Source organism: Lolium rigidum, chromosome 5, assembly GCF_022539505.1.
Source record: "Lolium rigidum isolate FL_2022 chromosome 5, APGP_CSIRO_Lrig_0.1, whole genome shotgun sequence".
NCBI classification, from domain to species: Eukaryota; Viridiplantae; Streptophyta; class Magnoliopsida; order Poales; family Poaceae; genus Lolium; species Lolium rigidum.
The window spans coordinates 59,473,189-59,492,997 of NC_061512.1; the positions used below are offsets into that span (position 1 = coordinate 59,473,189).

The 19,809-nt window shown below is 43.3% G+C and overlaps 2 protein-coding genes across 3 annotated transcripts; both read right to left on the reverse strand.

Annotated features, from left to right (window-relative positions):
- Positions 1–148: 148 nt before the first annotated feature.
- LOC124653725 (MADS-box transcription factor 25-like) lies at positions 149–14,751 on the reverse strand. Of its 2 annotated transcripts, none has more exons than XM_047192790.1 (7): positions 14,570–14,751; positions 14,341–14,422; positions 13,385–13,446; positions 980–1,079; positions 844–885; positions 620–703; positions 149–265 (listed from the first exon to the last, which is right to left on the reverse strand). In XM_047192790.1, exons 1-7 carry the CDS (start codon positions 14,749–14,751, stop codon positions 149–151), a joined length of 669 nt encoding a protein of 222 aa, XP_047048746.1. The 2 variants fall into 2 exon arrangements, with proteins under 2 accessions (XP_047048746.1, XP_047048745.1); XM_047192789.1 differs by having other exon boundaries at positions 596–703.
- Positions 14,752–17,528: 2,777 nt separating this feature from the next.
- On the reverse strand, positions 17,529–19,361 carry LOC124657906 (MADS-box transcription factor ANR1-like). Its single transcript, XM_047196381.1, has 2 exons — positions 19,077–19,361; positions 17,529–17,618 (listed from the first exon to the last, which is right to left on the reverse strand). The coding sequence occupies exons 1-2, from the start codon at positions 19,359–19,361 to the stop codon at positions 17,529–17,531; spliced, it is 375 nt and encodes a 124-aa protein (XP_047052337.1).
- Between the last annotated feature and the right edge of the window lie 448 nt (positions 19,362–19,809).

A 19,809-nucleotide genomic window follows, 5' to 3' on the forward strand; every position in this document is an offset into this window, starting at 1 on the left:
TGTACGTACGATTTTTTGTTTCAGTTTTTTGAAATTTCACACATGTGTAAAACGCATTTCAAAATGAAGGGAACACTCCCATGTTCCAAAATACCACTCGCATTTATTAGACAGGAATTACTTACTGATGTTGACGAGATATTATGTGTTATTCGTCATCCTGCTCCTGCTGGCACAACTCAAGGTCAATACTTGGCTCACGTACTCTCATTTTTGAGCTGCTTGCGCCAGTCTGCTGCTCACTCGATCTGAGTCCTCCAGAAATCTAAGTAATTATCAAATAAGTTCACTTGTCAAGCACCAGTTCTCTTCCATGCTTGTAACCAAATATAACGTACTGAATTAAGCTGGTATTAATATTTTACTGGAATAGAACTGTTGCGTGAGCACGTACATATATTATTTCGCACTACATATGAGTCATGAATATTGCATTTGCTACTTTGTCAATACTAGAGCTTTGAAAGATTTATGATTTTGACTAGTTACACATACTTAAGTTCTTTGGATGTTGTGATTCTTTCAAAATTGATTTTTAGTGAAGCGCGCGGGCATGCATCCGTGACCAGTACTGATATTACCTTGCATTCAGTACTTGGCATTCTAAAATATTTCTTACCTTCTTCTGTAGTTCCATCTTGTGTTCATGAGCAATTCTCAGCTTGGTGCAAAGTTCTATGTTTTCCTTCTCAATATGAAACCCCTACATGAAAAAAAAAATCATCTCACCATAACATAATAAGTCGTTAATGGCATTGATTTATCCCAGAATAGACACCTGAGCTATCTCAACACCAACAACAGTACTAGCAAAAGGAAGAAGAGGAAGAAGATGTAGTGAACCTTTTGGTTGAGTTCTTGGATCTCCACGGCCAGAAGTTGCTCCTACAGAAATCAGTTACCATTAAAGATTGTATCATGCATATATAATTGCAGCGTAATTAAATAAATTAAAGAAGAAGGGGAAAGGATAGTGCACCTTCCTCTTTCTTACAGAATGCAAACTAATCTCAAGTTGGTTCTGGAGAAACTGCAGATCCCGAACATTTGAGCCAGATAGTTCCTCTCCCAGTAGTTGTCTGTATTTTCATCAGAAAACACATGGATTAACAATGTAACTAGCTACTAGATACTTACATTTTTTAGAAGCTAGGAAATTGCTATTTTATTAACCAAGAAGAAGAGAATTGGCGGACAAATTAGCGTAAAGCCAAGCAAAAAAACCGTTGCAACCAACCCAAGCAACTGTCATCGAACAAGACATGTGCCAGCTTGGATACCAACACATACTCTACACACTCCGCCAATACCGAACCATGGCCAAGGTTGTGCGGTGTTATCGTTATCATCCCCCTTGAAACAGCAACGGCCACACTTGCCAGCGACTAGGAAGATTCAACTTGATAGCGAGCACCTCTAGCGCGACAACTATGCCAACTTCATGTGGAAACCACCATATACCTTGTCGGGGTCTTAGATTTTGTGTGGTATTGTTTCCTACCTATTTGAAGGTCGGGAGGCGTTGTAGTAGGAGTGAATTCTGTTAGATGTATATATCTGTATATTATAGTTTCCCCATATGTTAGGGGGCTTCCTGCATATTTCCACCTGTACATGTACTATATATTGTGGCCTTTGGCCCCCTGGTAATACAACAAGCATATTTCCCTAACATGGTATCAGAGCAAATTTTGGTCCTATTTTTCTAGTCCGTGCGTCTTGGCTTGTTCACCCGCGCCGGCCATCTCTTCCTCGTCGCCGGCCGTCTCTTCCTCATCGCCGGCCGCCGCCCTGCCATCTCCCGCCGATCGCCGATCGCCGATCTCTCTGCTCCAGGCGCGCGTCCGCCCGCTCGTGCCTCCCCCGGCCCACCTCGGGATCTCTCTGCTCCAGGCGCGCGTCCGCCCGCTCGTGCCGCCCCGACCCGCCTGCTCCCGCTCTGCCTGGCTTCTCCGCCGCCTTGGAGCTTCGATCGAAGCGGCCGCCCGCCTGATCTCTGGAGGCCGCCCTCCTACTCCCCGACGGCTACTCCGCGCGAGGCCGCCTGCCTACTCCCCGACGGCTGCCCCGCGCCGCCGGCAGTTTGGGCCGCCTCCTTCGTGGTGTCCTTGCTGAGGAGGGCACCCTCGCTCAGTTTTCTTGTCCCGGCGCGCATGCTCAAAATGGCGTCGCCGAGCGTAAGCATCGTCATCTTCTTGAGACCACCCGTGCTATGATGATTGCTTCTTCTCTTCCGCCACATTTCGGGCTGAGGCTGTTGCTACGTCGGCCCACCTCATTAACATTCAGCCTTCCGCTGCTCTACAGGGTGGCATTCCTCTCGAGCGTCTCTCTGGTGTTTCTCCAGACTACTCGACTCTCCGTTCATTTGGTTGCGTCTGCTATGTCCTTCTGCCTCCTCGTGAACGCACCAAACTAACCGCTCAGTCTGTTGAGTGTGTTTTTCTCGGATACAGTGATGAGCATAAGGGCTATCGCTGTTGGGACCCCGTTGGTCGTCGGATGCGCATCTCTCGTGATGTCACGTTTGATGAGACGCGTCCTTTCTATCCTCGCCCCACCTCGGGTACTTACCCGGTGGATGATATCTCTTTTCTTCTTTTTCCGGATGCAGCCCCTGCTGTTCCTCCTCCCCTCCCTCCTACTTCTGATGCGCCCCCCTCGGCGCCATCCTCTCGTTTGTCTAGTCCACCTAGTACTCCTCGTTCTCCGGCTTCGGCTCCTTCCGATGCTGTCCCTTCTTCCTCTTCTTCTGATGACTTGTCTTCTGCAGATGAGCTTCCCCCTTCACGGCCTGTGCGTCAGCGTCGTGCTCCAGCTCGTTACTCTCCTAGTCAGTATGGTCTCTCTGTCGTTTCCGAGCCGACTTCTTATCGGGATGCCGAGCGTCATCCTGAATGGCAGCTTGCCATGGCTGAGGAGATTGTTGCGCTTGAGCGCACTGGCACTTGGGATCTTGTTTCTCCCCCTTCTGGTGTTCGTCCTATCACGTGTAAGTGGGTCTATAAAATTAAGACTCGCTCTGATGGATCTCTTGAGCGCTATAAAGCGCGTCTTGTGGCTCGTGGCTTTCAGCAGGAGCACGGGCGTGACTATGATGAGACTTTTGCCCCTGTGGCTCATATGACTACTGTGCGTACCCTTCTTGCTGTTGCTTCTGTTCGCCGCTGGTCTGTCTCCCAGCTTGATGTTCAGAATGCTTTTCTTAATGGCGAGTTGAGTGAGGAGGTTTACATGCAGCCTCCTCCTGGGTATTCTGTTCCCGATGGGATGGTTTGTTGTCTTCGACGTTCTCTCTATGGTCTCAAACAGGCCCCTCGTGCCTGGTTTGAGCGCTTCGCCTCTGTGGTCACTGCTGCTGGTTTCTCTCCTAGTCTTCATGATCCAGCACTTTTCGTTCACACTTCTCCTCGTGGACGTACTCTTCTTCTTCTTTATGTTGATGATATGATCATTACTGGTGATGATCCTGAGTATATTGCCTTCGTCAAGGCTCGTCTTCGTGATCAGTTTCTTATGACTGATCTTGGTCCTCTTCGCTATTTTCTTGGCATTGAGGTTTCTTCCACTTCTGATGGCTTTTCTATCTCTCAGGAAAAGTACATTCAGGATCTTCTTGCTCGTGCTGCTTTTGGGGATGAGCGCACAGTCCATACTCCTATGGAGCTTAATGTTAAGCTTCGTCCTACTGATGGTGATCCTCTTCCTGATCCCACCCGTTATCGCCATCTTGTTGGGAGTCTTGTTTATCTTGCTGTCACTCGTCCTGATATTTCTTATCCTGTTCATATTCTGAGTCAGTTTGTTTCAGCTCCTACCACTGTTCACTATAGTCATCTCCTCCGTGTTCTCCGTTACCTTCGTGGCACGATCACTCGTCGCCTTTTCTTTCCCCGTTCCAGCTCTCTCCAGCTCTAGTGCTATTCGGATGCTACGTGGGCGAGTGATCCTACGGATCGTCGTTCACTTTCTGCTTACTGTGTGTTTCTTGGTGGTTCGCTTGTTGCTTGGAAGACGAAGAAACAGGTCGCAGTTTCCCGTTCGAGTGTTGAGGCTGAGTTGCGGGCTATGGCTTTGTTGATTGCTGAGGTGACTTGGTTACGGTGGTTGCTTGCAGATTTTGGGGTCTCTGTTACGACACCCACTCCACTTTTGTCTGACAGTACAGGTGCTATCAGTATTGCACGTGATCCGATCAAGCATGAGCTGACCAAGCATATTGGTGTTGATTCTTTTTACACACGTGCTCAGGTGCAGGATGATGTTGTTGCGGTTCATTATGTGCCTTCAGATTTGCAGTTGGCGGATTTCTTTACGAAGGCACAGACTCGAGCGCAGCATGATTTCTTACTCTCCAAACTCAGTGTTGTGGATCCACCATGAGTTTGAGGGGGGGTGTTAGATGTATATATCTGTATATTGTAGTTTCCCCATATGTTAGGGGGCTTCCTGCATATTTCCACCTGTACATGTACTATATATTGTGGCCTTTGGCCCCCTGGTAATACAACAAGCATATTTCCCTAACAAATTCATCCACAGTGAACATTAAAGATATCACTAGAGGAGATAGATGTGTTAAATTTAACATTCAAAAAAAATCTGATGGTTTTGAATGGTGTATGGTTGCGGTATATAGTGCTGCTCGAGATGCACAGAAAGTTGGTTTTCTTGCAGAGCTTGTACGGATATGTGATGATACTACACTCCCGATATCGGTTGGGGTGATTTTAGTGTAACTCACCAATGAAAATTTGGCCGAATAAAATCTGACAGCTCCATAATTTCTTTAGAGGGTGGGCTCGCAACCAAATTAGTATGTGTAAAAAAGAAAATGAACACTTAGATAGAAAAGCTGAAATATCTCCTCTTTGCACCTCGGACAAAGAGGCTATGAGGGAGGCAAATGAGAAGTTTTGCAACTTCGAAGGGACGAAGAAACAAAGTGGGCGCAGCGAGCGAAAGTAAAACTTGTTTAAGAAGAGGGTAGCAGCATAAAATAGTTGCGTCTAGTTATGATAAGAATCTTTATGTTGTTCTTGCATAGAAAGTTGTATTAAGGAAGGATGATTTTTCAAAAGAAACTGGCAAGGTAATAAAAATATATTTTTTTGACAAAAATGAAACAATCAAACTTTTTTTCATTGATTGTGTGCTTGCCACAATTATTTTGTGTATTGTCCATATGTCGTTTTGAATATACACACCAAGAAACATTATTAATCTTTTGGTAGATGGTTGCATAGACTATATAAAAGAGTCAAGGGACATATTAGGGTTGGTATTTACGGATATCGTGATCCATGTTATCTCACATAATACTCAATGTACGTGGTTATGTCTCTGGTCGAAGGAGCAGCGCGAGTCAAGGGACATGAATTTTAGGTGCAATCGATTGAAAACGGTGGCACGTGATTTATTCAGCTGGTGTGGCTCACGGCTTGATCGTAGGCTCACATGTTGATCCACTAGCACATATTTTTATTTACTTTATTTTAGATGATTGATCCATGTAGCACCTTTAGTGATACTTGATATAATAAGCTATTCTTTGAAGATTTGTAGACTTTTAAAAAAAAAGAAATAGAGGGTATGCATATTTTGATAGAGGCCGGAGCTTCTTCCCCATTTCGAACAAAAAATGAGCCTAACGTACCTCTTTTGGAGGATGAACCCCGCCAATACAACAATGTTGCCTGCGGGTTTCGAGTCACCTCGGTTTCGATTTGGTAGAAACACATGCATTTTTTGAACTTGTCTTGTCCTTTGATGAAACTACGTACTCATTCATTGCAACAACAAGTGCTACTGGAAATATGGGTTTCATTGGCCTAGTCTTCAAGGGCATTCATAGCCCGCATGATGCTAGACCATGCCTTGGGGAGCCAAATATGGGCTAATTTGATGCATGCACAACCTCTGCACTGTGGCCCGCACAATGCTTAAAGCACCTCCAGCCTCGGGCCGCTAGGAACTATTGATTCGGTTGTTTTCGTGGAACCACCCTCGTGGCTTCCCTCCATGTAAAAGGGGAGTGCAGGCTGTACGAGCTTTCGAGACCGTTGAAATAACGAGACCTCATGCCCTTCATCGAAAAAGAAGAGGGAGAAATTCGGTCACCTCCCGCTGAAATCCTCCACCTATTTATACCCTCCACTCTCACATCCCATTCCAGAACCACCATCTCCCTCCATCGAGCTCCATTTTCTTGTCGAAGTGCATGTAAGCAGCACACTCATCATTGGGCAGCGAGGGCAACCTTACTACCTCCTCTTCCTTGAGTTGTCCTCTTTGTGGTCCACCTCAACGATGGCTGTAAGTAACCACACCTCCATCTTGGATTGGGTAGATATGTGATCTTGGAATGGTAAATCTACCTAGGTTGTGCATGTCTACTACTTGTTTAGGGTATATGTGTGTTCTTATAGTATGGTACGTTGTCGAAATCTATCACTAGTAGGGTAGATATGTGTGTTGTAGTATGGTAGGTTGTTGAAATATGTGTGTGCTTGAAGTATGATCTAGTTATGTTGACCCACTGTCTAGCTTGAGCTTCTGTACTGGATGTGGTAGCTCTTGTTTGTGCATATTTTGTTCGGTTAGATTTTCATGTTTTGACATTAGCATGTCATGCATGATCAATGTAGCACTCCATTTGACTACTTTAGCCTGATTGTGGTCAGCATTTGTGATTCGCAAATCCCTTTTGGTTGTGGATGATTCTGAACTCAATACCCAAAATGTAGTGGCCCCTCCATTCATGCCGCTTGCACCGATCACGAAGGCCCGTATCATGGTGAAGACCGTAGCTTAAAAGGTGGCCACAAGGATTGGAAAGGCGGAGAAGGAGCAATCGAATGGACCATGAAATGTCTTCCCTTCATGTCCACCTTTTTCCTAGAGAAGATGTGCGGGCTCATTAGGACCAATGTCTGGACTGACACAAGCTTCATGGAGGACCACTGGACTGCCATTGAGAATAATATGTTTGAGCACTCTGGATCTGAGGTGACCTCGGGAAGTGCAGGTATTGGTGGCTCTAGGTGAGAAAGTTCAAATACCTCGGCGCTCAATGCATGTTCTGAGGTCACCTTAACCATTCTCTTGGAGCACTATCATCGGGGATACAACATGGTTAGCGCACTATCTTGCATCCTTGTTTCACTTGGTCGTCAAAAACTATGATGCGCAACTAACACATTGTCGTCCAATCTAAATATCATCCCAATGATGCGAAGTTCCTCAACAAGCCAATCATGAACTACTATGAGATGCATACCATCTCCCTCGATCTGTCCACATGAAAGTTTGTCGTGGGCTCAAGTGAGTCCCTTAGTGCAGCTTCCACTAGTAGGAAAAAGGCATATGGGCAGGCTTATTGGCAGCACACCTTATTAGGTGCACGCGACTGCTCATAATTGGCGTGTGCCAGAAAGGAGCACGCGACCAGTATGTGCTTACTAGAAGCGTGTCGCTGCCCTCGACACGCGACTATTATGTGGGCCCGGTTGTGCCTGGGCACAGAACTTATCCACCGCGTGCGGCCGTCATGGCACGCGGCTAGTACGCTCTTCTTGGCCATGTGTCATCGACGCCAACCGCTGCCAATAGTTTCAGACCGAGTGTGCACCAAATACTGGTAGCGTAACTTATCGCCGCCGGCTACCATTATTAATTTGGACTTAACCAAAAGTTCAGTCGACGCGCTGAGTCAATTTCTCCTACCATAGTTTCGCCAATCTCTCTGGATGGCGGAGCGCTCGACCTCGACGCCTCCGACCGCTCCACGCCTCTGACCCCGCCACTCTGCGCCTCGCCTTCACCATCAAAATGGTCGCCGACCGCGTCGCGCCTCCTTTGTCCCTGCAGTCGAGCTCACCTGCTACTCCCCCATCCCGCATGACCCCCTCCCCTGCCCCCACCCCGGTATGAAACCGCGCCCTGCACTTGCTCCATGAAATGCCGATTACACTATATGGTTGATTAGCTGCGTTTATTACAAGGATATGATTTGCTTATCTAATTAATTTGTAGGGATATTAGTTGTTGATTACAGTATATGCTTGATAAGTTACATGGATATGTGGTGTATGGTAGTATGGCAAAAATGACTTGTTGTACAACATTGTTCAAAAAATCGTTCCAGATACCGATTTATTGTCTGATTTATTGTGAATCAGGTGGTAACCAATAAGATTTTGGCATATCAGCTATCTAAGTTATCACTGTCACCAATATTTTAGCCGATTTTTAGTCTGATGGTCAATATTTCTGCTGATTTTCATTGAAATGTCATAGAAATTCGGTCAGTCGATATTTTTCTCTTACAGTCTTGTATAACTGTACATTAGCTCATATTTTCTATTTTTATTGATTCAAGTGCAAGGAATCAAGGCAAAACTTATGTTCAATGCTGCAATATTTTTTACATGGCACATTATTCAAATTTTAGTGCCGAAAATTAGGATTTACAAAAAAATAAGCCAATATATGGCCGACCCATAAAATTGATTAGTCGACCGATAAGCAATTAATCTCCATTTTGAGGACGACCGATAACTTAACGATTAACGATTCTTGAGCATTGTTTTACAGGAATATGAGTTGCTAATGTTTTGTCGGAACATTGATTAATTTCCATTTCAACCAAATTTCTCGCACTCCGTATACCCTTTCTAAGCAAAGGTCATATCGAATTTTACCGTGATTTTTTTATTACTAATAGTTTCAATTTTGATTAGTGTTAGCTAGCCATTTCGTTTTCCGAAAAAGACAATGAAGGTGTCGTCGGGTCATCTTCAAGCGGTTGGAGTGGAGGCGAAGAAGAAAATGTAGACACGGGCCACACCCTACGAGAAGAACATCATGAAGTTAAGCAAGAATTGGCGACCCTTAAAGCAAACATGGCCACCATTGTTGAAAACCAAGTGGAAAATAGGGTCAACGGCCACCTTCCTATCTTGATCCAGTCGATCGAAGATTGGATTGCTGGAGGTCGACAAGGGCCACATCCCAAATACCAGGCAACACCAGTTGAGTTGGCGCCAAGCCAAGGCAATGTGGTGTCACACTACTAGAGAAAGGGCTAGTCATAGAAAACTACCAGTGGCGCACACCTTTTTTGGTGTGCCACTGCTAGTTACACACACGAATAGTGGTGCTCTACTGATAGAAAAATACTAGTGGCACACCCTTTTTTGTGCGCCACCACTAAGGATCTGCCAAGGCCACCCCTCCACACACTTACCAGTGGTGCACCCCTTTTTGGTGCGCCACTGGTAAGTATGGGTTGTGGGTATAGAATGGCCAAGAGTTACCAGTGATGCACCAAATATATGTGCGTCACTGCTATTTGAGGTAGCAGTGGCGCACCTACATTAGCAAAAAATAAAAGAAATAGACAGAAATTTCAAAAAATAAAATCCTTCGAGATGCCCATGTATTATGTCATCTAGTTTTAATGAGAATTAACAAACATGACTTTCAACTTTTTTTTTGCAAAATGGTGTCATGTTTCGGTACAACTGGATTTCTAGTTGCATATGACCTCCGATGAAAATTATTTTTCTATGAAAATGTATCTACGCAAAATTTCATAGGTCGTTTAGATAAAAATTGGATTCGTCAAATTCAAAACAGAAATATGACTTTTTTCAGGTTTTCGATTTTGGGCCGAAGTTTCAAAAAAGAAAAAAAAATAGCACTAGCGCACCAAGGCAGAAATTCCAAAAAAAGGAAAAAAAAAATAGCAGTGACGCACCCATGCCTTGGTGCGCCACTGCTAAGCTTCCCGCCCACGAAATTTGAAACGGACGGGCCAGCCACTTACCCCCTCCTACTCCCTCCTCCTCCACACATTCTCCTGCTCTCCTTCTCCTCTCCTCCTGCTCTCCTTCTCCTCTCCTCTCATCTCCTCCTCCTCTCTTTTCATCCTTTCCTTCGACTTCTCCATCCACTCCGGTGATCCTACTCTCCGACGACCGTCCGACCTCCCTCCTCCTCTCCGACGACCCTCCAGCCTTCCTCCTCTCCTCCATCCTCACCCCTCCTACCTCTCTCATCCATCATCCATCCTCACCTCTCCTACCTCTCTCATCCATCCTCACCGGCGGCTAGGCTATCAAAAATGAGAATGAACATTGGACAAATAATTTGGGCAACAAAAACGAGAAAAAATAACGAGCTAAAAAAATTCGAAGAAAATGTACCAGACCTAGATCTAGATCTAGAAATTTCAAATTTTAGCAGTGGTGCACCTTGTTTTTGTCTAGTGGCGCACCTCACACATTTAGCAGTGGCACACCACGAAGCTAGTAGTGGTGCACTACTTGGTGCGCCACTGCTAAGCCAGATAGCAATGGCGCACCACTAGTACACCACTACTAACAGTTGGTAGTGGCGTGATAGCAGTGGCGCACATAGATGCGCCACTAATAGCTAATATAGGTGCGCCACTGATTAGCTATTTTCTAGTAGTGTCAGATCCTGCCGAACCCGCAACACATGTGGCATCAGATCCGGCCGAGGCCGCAACACATGTGGTGTCAGATTCTTCTGGTTTGAAGAAAAAGGGATGGAAAAGACCAAAGAAAAAGGATTATGTCTCTTGCCAAACAACCCGGGTTCTGGAAAAGATCTCAATGCAAGAGCGGCAATATCATGTGGAGGGTGAACCTATGTTATCGTGGGAAAAGTACCTAACGCTACCCGGTGATATGAAGAGTCTGCATGACATCATTCTAGCAGAAGAAAGGCGTCTTCTTTGTATGGCATATCTAACGTACCAACTTTTTGTCGTCAAGGGCCTGGGCTTTGTTGATAAACACCCACGGACGTGTTCTTCCTAAGATTTGAAGACATATTCTCCAGTTTCAAATGAATAGACATCCCTCCGCCTATTTGCGCTCACTGAGACCTACCATGTCGGAAAAGTGCAAGAGTTATCCCCGACCTTGGAGATAGAGGACCCCTACTACCTGTATGAGAGATACTTGGTCACCTATGAGAACAGACTCAATGTGATGCATTACATCGAGAGTCTCTTCTTGGCGAATAAGGACAAAGAAATGTTTTTTCCTTCCTTATTTTCCCGAGTAAGTCACTCGCTAGCGCCACAAGATGCTTCCGTATGTATTTCTTTCATTATGTTTGAGTTGAGGATATAATGGTTTATTTGAATTGTGTTGCGTACAGAACAAATATTGCACCCTCATTGTTTTACACCTCAATCACCCGCATGTCGTGTATTTGACTCGACGAGCGTGAAACCAAAAAACTACACCAACATCAGGAACATCAAGAACATTCTGGATGATTCTCTCAACCGCTACTACTTGAACGGTAGCGGCTTCAAAAGATAAGTAGTCATCAATGGAAGGCGTGTATTCGGCCACAGACAAGAGTTTACCCACGTGAAGCAACCAACAGAGAGCACGAGGGAGGCATTCTACGCAACCCATCACATGCGGAAGTTTGCACGGGGTCATCGGCTACTTGTGGATTCATCTAGTCTGACAACATGGGTCAAGGACTTTGCGAACTGTGTGAGGAAGATTCCAGATTTGAGTTGTATCGCATTCAGCATAAGCTTGGAAAAATCATTAGGAATGTTGTCTGCGGTCCGGAGGGGTTGTTCTACTATGGCCCTGTAAAACCAAGTCAGAGGTAGATAGAAGAGCGATGTCATCTTCAGGGCGACCACCAGGACTTCATGACGTTTGATGGTGTCCGCATGTTCTCTCCGAGGTCGAGTCGAAAGTGACGATGTTGTTGGTTAATTTGTATGACGAACTTGCTTAGGTTTAGTTTTGAATGATCTATAAGTTGTGTGTTGTAAACTTATCTTGCACATTGTTTGCACATTTAACTTGGTCTTGTTGATTGACCTCTTTTGTCGTGTGTCTTTATATTCAAATGCACTTGTCGATGATTATACTCTAGCATCGTCTAATGAAAGAGGGAGCCAATAAGACCTTGTCTTATAACATGCATGAGCAACGTAGAACCCTCTGGCTTAGAACTCACCTGGCTAAGCACTACTATAATCTATAGGTCTAGGGTTCCTTGCGGGGTTAGGGGTGGTAATGCACGTTGATAGTGATGGTGATGATGATGATCATCATGTTGATGATGTATATTTTGGTGGTAGCTAGGTCTTGCAAACTTTCAGTGATCTGTATACTTTGATGAGTTGGTATACACTAATAAACCTGTAATCTGATGGTGAACTTGTGGAGATGGAGTCCACTTTTCTTGTGGTGGTAGGTTAACACCATAGGTGTAAGATGAACTTGTGGTCATGTTTTTCTAATGATCATGCATGCTCATGTTAGTTTCTGATTTGGTTTAAACTTTTGATGCTTGTTAAAATTTCAAGGATGCTTGTTATGATGATCTTGTTGATGGTGTACACTACATGTCATTCTTGAGTCTTGTTAGATAAACTGTTAGGGATGCGTCGAGGACTGACGGTCCTGGCGCAGGTGCCAAGATCAAGTGGACGGTTTCTCCAACAATGGCTACAAAGGGGATGAAACTAGAGAGGATGCCGAGGAGGATTACTCCAAGTTCTTGGATGACGAGAACAACAACCAACACGCAGCCGAAGGAACACAACAAGTTTGACAGTGTATGCTCAAACACTTCGTCATCATAATCATGTTTGTGGTGGTCGTGAAGTTCATATTTTTCTAATTGTTGTGTATGATCGGATGTGGCATGGAATGAAATTGTAAGCTCATCACATTTGAACCAGTTAACCACATGCAACCTCATGTGGGTAACTAAACACCTTCCATTTGCAGCCAAGCCCAAAAGACATGTGTGCAACATACCAACAAATGGGAATAGTTGCCGAACTCATGCAACCAGTGTCAGTGTGGGAAGACAAATAAAATGGACAACATGGACGAGATGCCATTTCTCAATGGCCATGCCACCCTAGGGCCTAGCCCCTAGGAGTGAATAAAAATTGGCAAGCAACCAATCACATCCCAAGCCAGAGATCTTGACATGCATCATCATAGACTCTTCACCCCAATTAATTTGCATATGAAAAAGACAAAACAAGAATTGTTTTCGATAGCTATACCAATTAGCATTTTAATTCTACGCGTAAGTAATACTTCCTCGGTCCAGGTTTGTAAAGCCTTCACGAATTTGATGTTAATTTTGACCGTGAATTTAACTAATGAAACATGTGTTATATGTTGCAAAAAAAGTACACCACCGAATTCTTACTTGAAATAAGTTGTCGATAGTATATTATTTTTGGTAAATAACATACATTTTGTTATTTCGATTTAATGGTAAAGGTCAGTCTCAAAACTAGAAAGGGTCATACAAACTTTAATGGAGAAAAGACTGAAGAATATAAAATATTTACCTATTACTGTGTTGTAAGTTTTGCACTTGCCGCCTCAAGTTTACAACCTCCCTCTGCCATAACTGCACAATAAAAAGAAACTGAAATAGGATAATAATTACCACTCACCACATTGGGAGATCATTAAGACAAACTGTGCTATTTTAAAATACCACATATGATGTTTGGTGGCGTAGAAGAGAGAGAAATAAGAGCTAAGAGATATTCTCTTCAAGTTAATCATAAAACAGTTATCTCCATTGTACTAGATGGTACCTTTTTGTCACACTTTGTCTTGATAATTTTATTCATTACATTTTTTATATGCGCACGAGCACAATTTTTCATAGATAACACACTAAAATATAATATATTTCTACACTATTTCATCCATTCTACTATATCCTAATTTCTTTTGGCAAATTTCATTTCAATTAATGCTATGAGGCTTCTATCATCAGTTGTGTAGTCTTATGCCAAAAATTGGTAGCCCATGATTTCCTGGCTCTTGCTTGGTAATTATGTTACCAAAGTTCCATGAGAGCTCACTCGATCATCCTTCTCATAGAGTCCAACCAAGTAATTTCAATTAATGCTATGAGGCTTCTATCATCAGTTGTGTAGTCTTATGCCGCAGCCCATGATTTCCTGGCTCTTGCTTGGTAATTATGTTACCAAAGTTCCATGAGAGCTCACTCGATATCCTTCTCATAGAGTCCAACCAAGTAATTAGCAAAAATGCGGACACTTAACTTGCAATTTAATGATTAGCATTTTAGACTTTTAGTACACTTTTTTTTTTGCGAATTGTACACAACTATAATTAGTGACAGCATGTACACATACGTAGCTTGGAAATATGCATCTTCCTTCTCTGGTCGATAGGTCTGGTGTAGAAATTAAGCTAGCCAGCTACTGTGAATTTATATTTTCGGTGCAGCCCCAGCCTATGCATGCTACTCTGAATGTATACATACCTTTGCCTCTGATGTTGGATTCAAAACCCTAGTGTGCTCCTCTTTTGCCTCATGGTAGCGCTCTAGTATTGCCTTCATGCCGCTGATAATAACAAATCACACGAATATCTGATTTTACATTACTTAAGAAGTTAAGAGTGCTAATAGCAATCAACCTAATCAACTGAGAAAGTGCTAATTAATTAATTAGAACGCACAGAAGGAAGAGCTGAAGTTAACTACAATAAACCTCGAGCTTGCATAGTCGTAGAGGCGACTTGTGCTGGAGAAGACGATGAGTGCGAGATCGGCATCGCACAGGATAGCGAGCTCCCGGGCCTTCTTCATCAGCCCGCCACGCCTCTTGGAAAAGGTCACCTGACGGTTCGTTGCATTCTCGATCCTCTCGATTGCAATCTTCCCTCTCCCCATCTTCTTATTCTTCTTCTCCAGACCTTCGATCTATTGACCGCTCTATATATCCTCTTGCCGTCCAGCCGAATCAAGGAAACATAAGAATCGGAATGGAGTTTGATAGAACGCTAGGCTGCTAATGGCTTCTTCCCTCCTGTAGGTGACAACAAGTCTAATTTAGCTAGAAGAGCTTTCCCCTTGCCAATCCAGCTATTTTTTGTACTGTACTGCATTGTATATTTTATTTGTTTTGGTTTGCAAACTAAAGGCCAGATCGTGCCCATGTGCTGATGACGACACAAGCTACGATAAAATAACTAAAATACCAATTTTAATCATAGTACTCCAGGTTAATTAATGGCCCTGCTACATATTATGTTCATGACGTTTGCACCGAGGACATCCATGTATAATATACTAATTTCCTTATAGTCTAGTCTGCAGTACGAGGATAGCGTATTGACTTCAGACAAGTCTCTAGTTAACCTTCCTATCTCATAAAAAGTTGCTAACCTTCCGTATAATATGTGGTCAGCAACTTCTTTATATTACACCTGGTTAACAAGCTAACAATAATTGCGGTAGCTACCTAACATTTAACCTGTTTTACTAACAAATGGTGTAACATGGATACTCACTTCATCTCGGTTTATAGAGAACGCACGTATCCATAGATCGTTAATTTTACCAACATAATATGAACTTTATAATGATATATGTTTTATAATATATTACTTTTATTACGATGGCTAAATTTACGACCAAGAGAGACGCGCATGACCTATAAACCAGGATGGAGGGAGAACCAGGGTTAAGGTTTTGAAATTTATTTACAACGGTATGCTCATATCCAGATATCCTGGTAGAGCCATCCAATCATGTCTTGGTAGAGTTACTGGCCAACTGTATCTCGACACGTTACCATATATGTAACATGTTGGTAGTAAAAAAAAATTTAATTATGTGCTCATATCCAGCTCTCCAATTGTACATCAACATGTATCATATATATGTAACATGTGGGTAGTAGATTTTCGTCGGAACTATGTAATAATATGTATGATATCTTTGTAGAGTTGTCCAATGATATCTCAACATGGTATAATTGAAGTATTGGGGTGATAACAAAGGCAACAAACTGCACTGTTTTTTTCAATGAGAATTTGTGTAAGACCTGTCATGCCACTATCGTACTTCTGACATTATGGTGGGTACTTAAGATACCAAATCTTGCGGCTGAAAAGTAATAGATCCACCAGAAACCAATAAATCTTGTGGCTTCTTTGATACGACTCGGCCACGTTAATAAATCGTCTCTTTGCTAACAAATGCTTCAGGTTTTTACTTTCCTTTTAAGAAATATATTTCCTGTGGTGGTACATAATGTCAATGGGTTTTATATTTCAAGTGATCAGCACTCTTAAGAACTTTTTGTTAGTTTACAATGTGTATGAAACTCTATAATTCAAGTGATCAACACACTTTGAAATGATTCGTTGTTTCTGATTTTAATACTATAATCGTCTGTAACCGTACTTACAGGAGTACGTACGTAGGCACTGCAGGAACGTTACCATTCGGGGTAGCGACCAGGTTGTAAATAACTTCCTAATAACATGTTGTTTAAGGTTGTTGGATTGGTGAGTACACTTGCCTCATCTAAAAAAGTACGGTTTAAGGTTGCCCAAGGAAAGTGGGCATATAGAACGATGCAAAAATGTTGCAGCCCATGTGAGTGACAGCGTTTCGATCTCGATTCGAACCAGTACTCGATTAATTAAATTAAAGATGATTTCCTTCCAGATTTGGTGCTCCGGGTCATGGCACCACTTGAACTTTAGTAAAGTGGTCCTTAATGATGCAACCAACGCTAATACTAGGTTTATTTTTTCTTCCTTGCTGAATCAGCTCAGGTGTACCTTCAGGCTTTTGGGGATGGATGGATAAAGCTAGAGTCGTTCATTCTCCTTGCCGCGCTTTATTTTCTTCTCCAGCCAACAGCCTCTTTACTTTATTTTTCATCTTGGGTAGTACTTGAAAAGTACTTCGGATTCTTCAGGAACATTAAGGAAAAGCATATATATATTTAGATCATAGGCTAGTTGTAGATGATCAAAACATGTACATTCACATTAATTATTCGGCTATACACTTCGATTACAAGCACCGTTTCAATACGATACGACTATATAAGAGTTAACTCCTTACATCTGCATCTAAGATGCACAAACCAGTCTGTATATGGCACTGTTTAATTCGCCTAGTACAAGAGGAGGATGTCAGGTTAAGTAGTACTTGACATATAATTGGAAGCATTAAAGCTCCATAGTACTTGTCATCCTCTGCCTTGGAGGATAGCATGCTGCACCCTTAGTAGAGCCATTCAACACAGAAAGCTGAAACCAGTATCCAGCATCACCATTAATCTAAACCAAAAGATCATGTAATGTACAGAATGAACTCAGTTAGTTACCTTGTTCTTTAGTTCCATGTTGTGCTCATGGGTAAGCTTTATTTCCTCGGTGAGTTTAATACTCTCTTGATGGAAGATGCATCCCTACATATATATTCACTTTATTTATGGATGTGAGAAGGAAATTAAGTGAACTTGCATGGGCCTGTGATACAAACATTGGCGAACCTTTTGATTGAGTTGTAGAATTAGACTGGCAAAACGTTGTTCCTACAGCAGTTAGCAGACACAAAGTTAATTAGCATAGTAATTATGGTGGGAAGGTATAATGGTTAAGAGTAAGAACAGATCGACTGAAAGAAGTTGTGCTACCTTATTCTCTTTAATACGGTGTAAGCTCTTCTCCAACTGATGTTCCAACAAACACAAGTCTTTGACTCTTAAGTTTGATAGTCTCTCCCCCATAAGCTTCCTGGAAGCCAAGCAATGGGGGTGGTCACTTTAATGTTTTTCTGTCTTTTCTCGAACTGATTTATATTAGTAGATAGATAGTTTTGGAAGTAAAATTAAGAACTTATACCGATGATGCTCTTGAAGCATCTGCATTTCTTCCTGTAATTTCCGTGCTTCACCTTCCCAAAACTAACAAAAAAGGGAATTTGTTTTTATCAGTAGAAAAATACTGTTAAGTTGCTATGGTCACAATTTCGTTACAAAAATTGCTGTCTAAATTAATGTATTTTTTGTCAAATAACAAAAGGTTAAAACTGGCATGGATATTTTCCAAATAAGAAAAGAATATCTTAATTAGCTGACCTACGGACTACGGTGTAGCTAGCATTACAATTATATACTATACTAAGGGTGACTTCTTTTGGGCTTGTCAACCGGCTTCGGGATCGTGGGCAGCTCAAGTCCAAAAGATGTCTCTGGCTTGTACACCGCTTATTTCCACAGCGAAGCCGCTCCGCAGTGCAATTCCAGAATCTCCCCGGGACCAGTTTCCCGAGCTTCTCCCGAAAAGGTATATAGCTTTGCCCTCCGTTGTCAGTTCTATTTACCATAGAATGCCACCCCCACCAGATAACGCTTCGGTCAATGAAAAAGGAAAAAAGGAAATAACGATTCCACCAGATAACCCCCACCAGACGAGTTCTCTGCCCCGCATCCGCCTCCCAAGATAAGGTTCTTCCGCTGCCGCCGCCGTTCCGCCCCACGGCCTCCTCCGCCGCCGCCCAACGGCCGCCTTCGCCGCCGCCCACGGCCTCCTCCGCCGCTGGCAACGGCCGCCTCCGCCGCCGCCCAACGGCCGCCTTCGCCGCCGCCCCACGGCCGCCTCCGCCCTCGTCGTTTGTTCACCCCCAACGGACGAGCTCGGGTGCCACCTCCCCAACCAGCGCCGAGCTCGAGCTTTTTCTCCACGAAGGGCGCTGACCTCGTGCTCGTCCTCTCTGAACCCAATTCAGCCAAAAAATTCCAGAAGCCCCAAAGAAGTCTCCGCGCACAGTTTCTGGAGTTTTTGTCCACCGCTGCTTTTCCCGACCGAAAACTAGAAGCTAGCTTATGCATAAGCAGCAGCCCAAAAGAAGTGTGCTTAAATGCACAAGATCGAGTAAATGCCGATGAGATAAGTAAATGGGTGTAAATGAGTATTACTTCTGCCTAGAAAGCGTGAGACAAACTTCTTGAATTCAAATAACATTATGCAAAAAAGATCGTTGGGATTGGTCGAATCATAATAGTATCCTTACATTTGTCATGAATTTTGTCTTTGTTATTCTACTTTTTTGTATGGGAAAATGACAGCCAAAATTGTATCTTGGAAACAATTTTTTTATATATCTAAGGCGTCGTGTATTTTGGAATATGTTCTAGAATATCGGGGTTGATTAGTTAGCAAGCTAGGGTTGCAAACTCAATGCATGCATACCATGAGTTGTGGCACTGGATTCAGCAGCTGTTGCTGCTCCTGTGCAGATCGATACTTTTGAAGAATGGAAGCCATGGCCATGGAAGTGGTGGTGGTGGTGGTGGTGGAGCTGGCATACTCGTAGAGGCGTCCGGTGGAGGAGAAGACGATAACGGCGACCTGGACATCACAGAGGATGGCCAGCTCTTGTGCTTTCTTTAGCAGGCCACTACGCCGCTTGCAGAAAGTGGCCTGCCTCTTACCCATGTTCTCAATCCTCCTAATCACAATCTTGCGCCTCGTCATGCTAATAATCTTTCGATCTATAACTCCCGGCAACACTCAAGATCATGTGCTAGCTAGCTAGGTCTTGGCTTCAGCATATATACCATCTATGTGTATATGATTGTGTGAGCATGTACTACCCCCTGCCGGCCTATATATACGAATGAAATGACGGAAGGCGAGTAGCTACCAACTACTCCAAATATATTTTTTCAACAAAAGGAATATATTAATATCGCGAAGATATCAATTACATTCATCCTCTACAACAACGCAATGACCTAAAGGCAATACAAATGCACATAACTAAAAAAAAATACTGAAAAGAAAAGCCCTGCTAATCTATTCCTTGTAACAACGAACCAAACACCACTAAGACAGCACAAGAAATTCATCTTCTCCAAAAGCAACGCATTCGAGAAAGGAACAGTGCACAAGCGTTGTCATCGTCCTGATCATAAATGATAGG